Here is a 6,431-nt window from a genome sequence, read left to right on the forward strand (position 1 = left end):
CATGTCCCGGGGGTCACTAGATTGCACAGTCCCTGTTGGGTCGCACAGGCCTCTCTCGTGTTTCAGCACCCTGCAGGTCTCTGGGGTAACTAGATAGCACAGTCTCTGCTGGGTCACACCGGCCTCTCTGGTGCTTCAGCATCCTGCAGGTCTCCTGGGTAACTGGATCGCACAGTCACTGCTGGGTCAGACAGGCTTCACTAGTGCCCCCGCATCCTGCAGTTCCTGTGGGCAGGCAGCTGGATTGCTCCAGTCTCTCTGGGGCTCCAGCTTCCCACTGCTCTTGTGTGCTGCTGAACCGCACAGGCCTCTGTGGAGCCCCAGGTCCAGCAGCTGACGGCTGGGGATTCCTGCTGCCCAGTGGGACTCAACTCAGTGCTGCTGTGCAGTGGGGCTGAACTCCTTCTCAGCTTTTGCTGTAGCTTTTGGGGATGGGTCTCAGCTGCTGGTCTTTGCTTCTGTTGCCTGGGGATAGATGTCTGCTCTCTAGCCTCTGTTGCTGGGGGTATATCTGGACTCTGATCCTGCTGCTACTATGAGGGATGGTGCTGGGCTCTGGGCTGTCTACAGCTTCTGTGACTGGCATCTTGGGAGCTCCACTGCTGTGCACCGGTCTGTGTTGACACAGACTGTCCACTGGTCCGATGGTGCCAGGTGCACTGGTGGGATCAGGTTGCTGGGCCCTAGCTGCTCCCACTGCCTCCTCCCAGGGAAGACCTGGGATCTTCCAAAATGGTGGGACCTCCCTGCTGTGCAGGGAGAAGCACCCTGAAGGGCACCTTACCAAGGTAGCAGGCTTCTCTGTGCACAGCACGGAAACCTTCTGCTCCACGTCTCTGCACTGTTGGGGTTTGGTCGTCCACCTTCACGTCCACTCACACTCTCTCACACACTAGCTCACTCCCTCACACACTCGCTCACTCTCTCACACACTCACCCTCCGTCCGGTCCTGCCACCGTCATCTTCCTCAGGATCTAAACATCACCTTTAAAAATGTCTTTGTTGACAGTCTTTGCGGAGAGTCGCCGTGGTTTCCTGCTTCAACAGTGCTTGGACGGAACCCGGTGCTCGACCCATCCCCCTCAGCCACCTGACCGGCCTTCGGCCACCTCCTCACCGCGCCTCATCCCCAAGGCCCCGCTCCAGCGCCGCGCAGCCGCCCCTCCTTAGCCGCCCGCCATGACGCCCACCGCGACCACCTCGCAGGTGCACCCGAACTACCACCAGGACTCAGAGGCCGCCATCAACCGCCAGATCAACCTGGAGCTCTACGCTTCCTACGTCTACCTGTCCATGTCTTACTACTTTGACCGCGATGATGTGGCTTTGAAGAACTTTGCCAAATATTTTCTTCACCAATCTCATGAAGAGAGGGAACATGCTGAGAAACTGATGAAGCTGCAGAACCAACGAGGTGGCCGAATCTTCCTCCAGGATATCAAGAAACCAGACCGTGACGACTGGGAGAATGGGCTGAATGCGATGGAGTGTGCATTGCACTTGGAAAAAAATGTGAATCAGTCACTACTGGACTTGCACAAACTGGCCACTGACAAAAATGACCCTCACTTGTGTGACTTCCTTGAAACTCACTACCTGAATGAGCAAGTGAAATCCATCAAAGAACTGGGTGACCACGTAACCAACTTGCGCAGATTGGGGGCCCCTGAAGCTGGCATGGCAGAGTATCTCTTTGACAAGCACACCCTGGGAGACAGTGACGAGAGCTAAGCCTTAGGCTGGCTTCCCATAGCCAGGGGGGTGACTTCCCTGGTCACCAAAGCAGTACGTGCATGTTGGAGTTACCTTTACCTTTTCTATAACTTGTACCAAATCATCCACTTACATCTTTTCATTTGTACCATTCCTTCAAATAAAGTAATTTGGTACCCCCCAAAAATAAATAAATAAGTAAAAATGTCTTTGTTTTCTCATGTATTCCTTTCCTCCTTACCTATCCCCACCCCTATCCTTAGGCAATACTGATTTATTTGGGTTCTCTCGCTATAGTTTAATTTGTGTTTTCTGAATCTTACTTAAATAGAATCATACCCAATATTCTATTTTTTTTGTCTTTTTAAACATAGCATAATTATTTTGAGAATTACCCTTGCTCTTATTTCAAGCAATAATGCATTTCTTTTTGTTGTTGTGCTGTATTTCGTTGTATGGTTATTTGGGTTGTTTTCAGTTTTTTACTATTACAAATAAAGCTACTATGACAGTCAGTTTAGTATATCCCTGTGGGTCTATTTCTGGATTCTCTCCTCTGCTAAATTGATCTATGGTCCAACACTTTATGTCAATGCCACACTTTTTTGAATTCTGTAGCTTGGTGATAAGTCTTGCAACCTGGCAGTCAGTGTAAGTCCTACACTGTTTGGCGCAGGGGTAGAGCGTCGGCCAGTGAACCAAAGAGTCGCGGATTCGATTCTGGTCAAGGTATGTACCTCGGTTGCAGTTTGGTCCCTGGCCCTGGTTGGGGTTGTACAGGGGGCAACCAATCGATGTGTTTCTCTCACATCGATGTTTTCTCTCTCTCTCTCTCTCTCTCTCTCTCTCTCTCTCTCTCTCTCTCTTTTCTCCCCACCCACTCTATCTGAAGATAAAAGGAAAAATATCCTCAGGTGAGGATTAAAAAAATAATATAATGATAATTATTTTGAGTCCTATGCATTTCCATATAAATCTTAGAAATAGCTTGACATTGTTGGGAAACAGTTCTGTATAGGTCCCATATTTCTACCTGAATTCTGACCACAAGTATTAACATCCTTTGTTTCAAACTATTCTTCAGTGCTATTTGTATAAACATCAACCTTGGAAGAAAATACAGATAGTGTTTTCCTCTGGGACAGAGAGCATATTTGTTTGCTGTTCAGGATAATAAAGATAGTATTTCCCTCTGAGGAGGTTTGTTAAAATGCCCTTTAAAAGATTGGAGTTTCCTACACTGTAATGCAAATGCACTTTGAGCATATCCTACAACTGCAGTACTTCTTATCATCGGTGTGGGACTTTGGAACGGACATTTGTAGACCATTGCAAAAAGTTCATGCTGCCTACTGTGGCATAAATAATAAGCCACCTTTTACATATGACGCAGGAGTCTTGTATCATCTTCCAGCATCTATGAAACTCTGTCAAACCAAATTGTTAGCTTACAAGTAGGGTAAAATCTTTGACATTTCAGAGTTTTTGACTCTCAGTTGCCTAAAAGGATGTCCAAAGTAGACTCCAACAAGATCTCCAAATCCTACCTGTAGTGCATGGACACAACCAATGCATGTTTAGATGTTCTGCTTTCATAGATTTACCAGCCATCTATGGGGGTTATTGCCCTACTTGATATTGAAGATTTTTTTATCTATCAGGAAAATCAATGCTTGCTAGAAATTTTGTCTACTGCATGCTCACATTGAACATGTGGAATATTTCTTTTACATACATTGTTTCTTCTTCTCTGGCTCCTATGCTGTTTTGGGGGCACCAAAAGATCTTGTTCTTGTTTGTTTGTTTTTTGTTTTTACACAAAAGCAAACAGTTCCACACAGCTGTTTGTTGCACTTTTCAGGGCCAGTTGTCCTGAGAAGTCAAGTTTAAAAGGCAGAAGACCAGTTATTATGTTGGAAATGAAATTTTTGCCATCATTTGATAATCCCCTATCTTGGGATCTCAATATGTTTAGTCATGTAGGTATTTGTTTAGTCATGTATTTATGGTAGTTATATTACATGTCCTGAGTGGGACGAAATGGGATGGTGTGAGATTTTCCATTCTACTAGGATTAACATACAATTTAAAACTTATGAATTATTTCTGAAGTTTTCCATTTAGTATTTTCTGTCTGCAGTTGACCATAGGTTACTGAAACTATGGCAAATAAAATTGCAAATAAGAGGAACTACTGTAAACACAAAGAAGGCAGCAGTGGTGGCCACAAAAGACAAAAGCTATACGACGTTAAGACAACACACTACAAAGTAGAAAAATGTAAGTCCTTCCCTATCAGTAAATACCTTACATTTACATAGATTAAACTCCCTAATTAAATGACAAGGATTGTTGCAATGGATATTAAAAAATGATCCTACAATATGCTTTCTATTAGAGAAGCACTTTATTATATTTATTGTTGAGACTATTAGAGATGTCCCCATTTTCCCCCACTTTGCCCACTTCCACTCAACCCCAACTCCTCTTCCCTCTGGCCATCATCACACTGTTGTCTGTGTGTATGAATTATGCATATAGGTTCTTTGGCTAATCTCTTCACCTTCTTTCATCCAGGCCCCCACCCCCACCCCCACCGCACATAGATCGAAGGACACATAAAAATTGAAATTGAAAAGATGGAAAATTAGCCCGGCTGGGGTGGCTCAGTAGTTGAGCATTGACCCATGCGCCAAGAGGTCGTCGGTTTGATTCCCAGCCAGGGCACGTGCCCAGGTTGTGGGCTGGATCCCCAGTAGGGGGCATGCAGGAGGCGGCCAGTAGATGTTCTCTCTGACCGATGTTTCTATCTCTCTCTCCCTCTCCCTTCTTCTCTTTCTAAAATCAACAAAGAAAAAAAATTTCAAAAAGAAAAGATGGAAAATTATATTCCATACAAATTGTAATCAAAAGAGACTTGAGATGGCTATATTAATATCAGACAAAATAGACATTATTGTAATAACTGTTACAAGGCAAAGAGAAGGAAATTATATATTTATAAAAGTGTCATTTCACCAAGAAGATGTAACAATTATAAATTGCATGCATAAAATACCAGAACTCCAAAATATACAGAGCAAATATTGAAATTAATGAAGACTGAAATACACAGTTGCACATTGGTTGGGGACTTCAATAACCTGCTTTCAATAATGAATGAAACGACCAGACAAAGGATAAATAAGGAAAAATCCCTAGCCGGGTAGTTCAGTTGGTTAGCGTGTTGTCCAGTACCTCAAGGTTTCGGGTTTGATGCCTGGTCAGGGCGCTTACAAGCATACACGAATGCATAAATAAGTGGAATAAGAAATCAATGTTTCTTTCTCTCTCTCTAAAAGTAAAAAAGAGCAAATCTCAGCTTTAAAGATAAATGAGAAGAGAGAGACTTAAAGAGCACCATAAAATCAATCATCCTCAACAGATATCGAGAGAACACTGTACCCAACTACCCCAAAATACACCTGTGTTTCCTCAAATGCACATGGTACATTTTCCAGGATAGACCATATGTTATGTCACAATATAGATTTCAATAAGTTTGAAAATTTTAAGTCATATAAATAATCTTTTCCAACCATAATCAGTAGCATAATAATATCATAATAAGGGAAGGACAGAGGTGCAAAACAGTCCTTCATCTCTCAATGAAAAACAGAAGTCAATAGCAGAAGGAAATCTGGAAAATTCACAAGTATATGGAAATTAAACAACACGATATTAATCAACCAATGGTTAAAATGTAAATCAAATGGGAGTTTAGAAAATATGTTTGGACAAATGCCAAAACCATAACATAGCAAAACTTATAGGATGCAGTGAAAGCAATGCTGTGAGGAATATTTATAGTGAAAAACACTTTAAACAGGGAAGATCTCACATGAATAAACAGATTTTACAACGTAAGGAACTAAAGAACAAAGAACAAACTAAATCCAAAGGTAACAGGAGGAAGCAAATAACAAAGATTAGATCAGACATGAATAAAATAGAGACTAGAAGGACAGCAGGGGAGGTCCAAGATGGTGACAGAAAAAGTGGAAGTTACACTCACTTCCTCCCAGGACCAAACTAGAATTGTAACTAAAATTGACAACAATCAACTTGAATAACAAACTGAAGACTAGCTGAATAGAAGTCTCATAACCAAAGATTTATAGAAGAAGCCACATTGAGACTGGTGGGAAGGACGGAGAAGTAAAAAGGGCTGGCCTCACACCCATGGGCAGCATTTGAGAATCTGGAGGGAAATCTCAGCTGCAGAGGTTCCCCCTGAGGAGCAAGGAGTCTGAACCTACACCCAGCTTCCCAGCTTGGAGCACCAGGAAAGAGGTGCCCACATAACATCCAGATGTGAAAACCAGCAGGGATTATATCTTCCAGGGAGAGGCAGGAGTCTGCTGGAAATGCAGGCCCGGTTAAAGGGCCAGAGCACAAAATCTCGTCCATGGCCACTCACCCTGGACTCCAGCAGAAGAAAGGGAGAGTCATACAGAAAGAGACTGAGTAGTGTGGCTCTTGGGAGAGGGATGGAGGGACGGCCACCAAGGTCTCTGTACTGAGTCCCTCTCCCACACCACTCGCAGATGCTATCTTTTCTGGGTGGAGCACTCCCCTCCATAGCACATAAGCTTGGAGGAATGCACCAGCTCTGCCAATTCCCTCGGGGCCCTACTCTCCTGAGCTCTCACCTAGCGGAGGAATCTGTTGCCAGTGG

General features: G+C 43.9%; 1 protein-coding gene across 1 annotated transcript; it reads left to right on the plus strand.

Moving 5' to 3' along the window:
- The first annotated feature begins 1,144 nt into the window (after positions 1 to 1,144).
- On the plus strand, positions 1,145 to 1,893 carry LOC118635925 (ferritin heavy chain-like). Its single transcript, XM_036270981.1, has one exon. The coding sequence runs from the start codon at positions 1,181 to 1,183 to the stop codon at positions 1,730 to 1,732; it is 552 nt and encodes a 183-aa protein (XP_036126874.1). The 5' UTR covers positions 1,145 to 1,180; the 3' UTR covers positions 1,733 to 1,893.
- Positions 1,894 to 6,431: the final 4,538 nt, after the last annotated feature.

This window comes from Molossus molossus, unplaced genomic scaffold, assembly GCF_014108415.1.
Source record: "Molossus molossus isolate mMolMol1 unplaced genomic scaffold, mMolMol1.p scaffold_m16_p_2, whole genome shotgun sequence".
Lineage (NCBI taxonomy): Eukaryota > Metazoa > Chordata > Mammalia > Chiroptera > Molossidae > Molossus > Molossus molossus.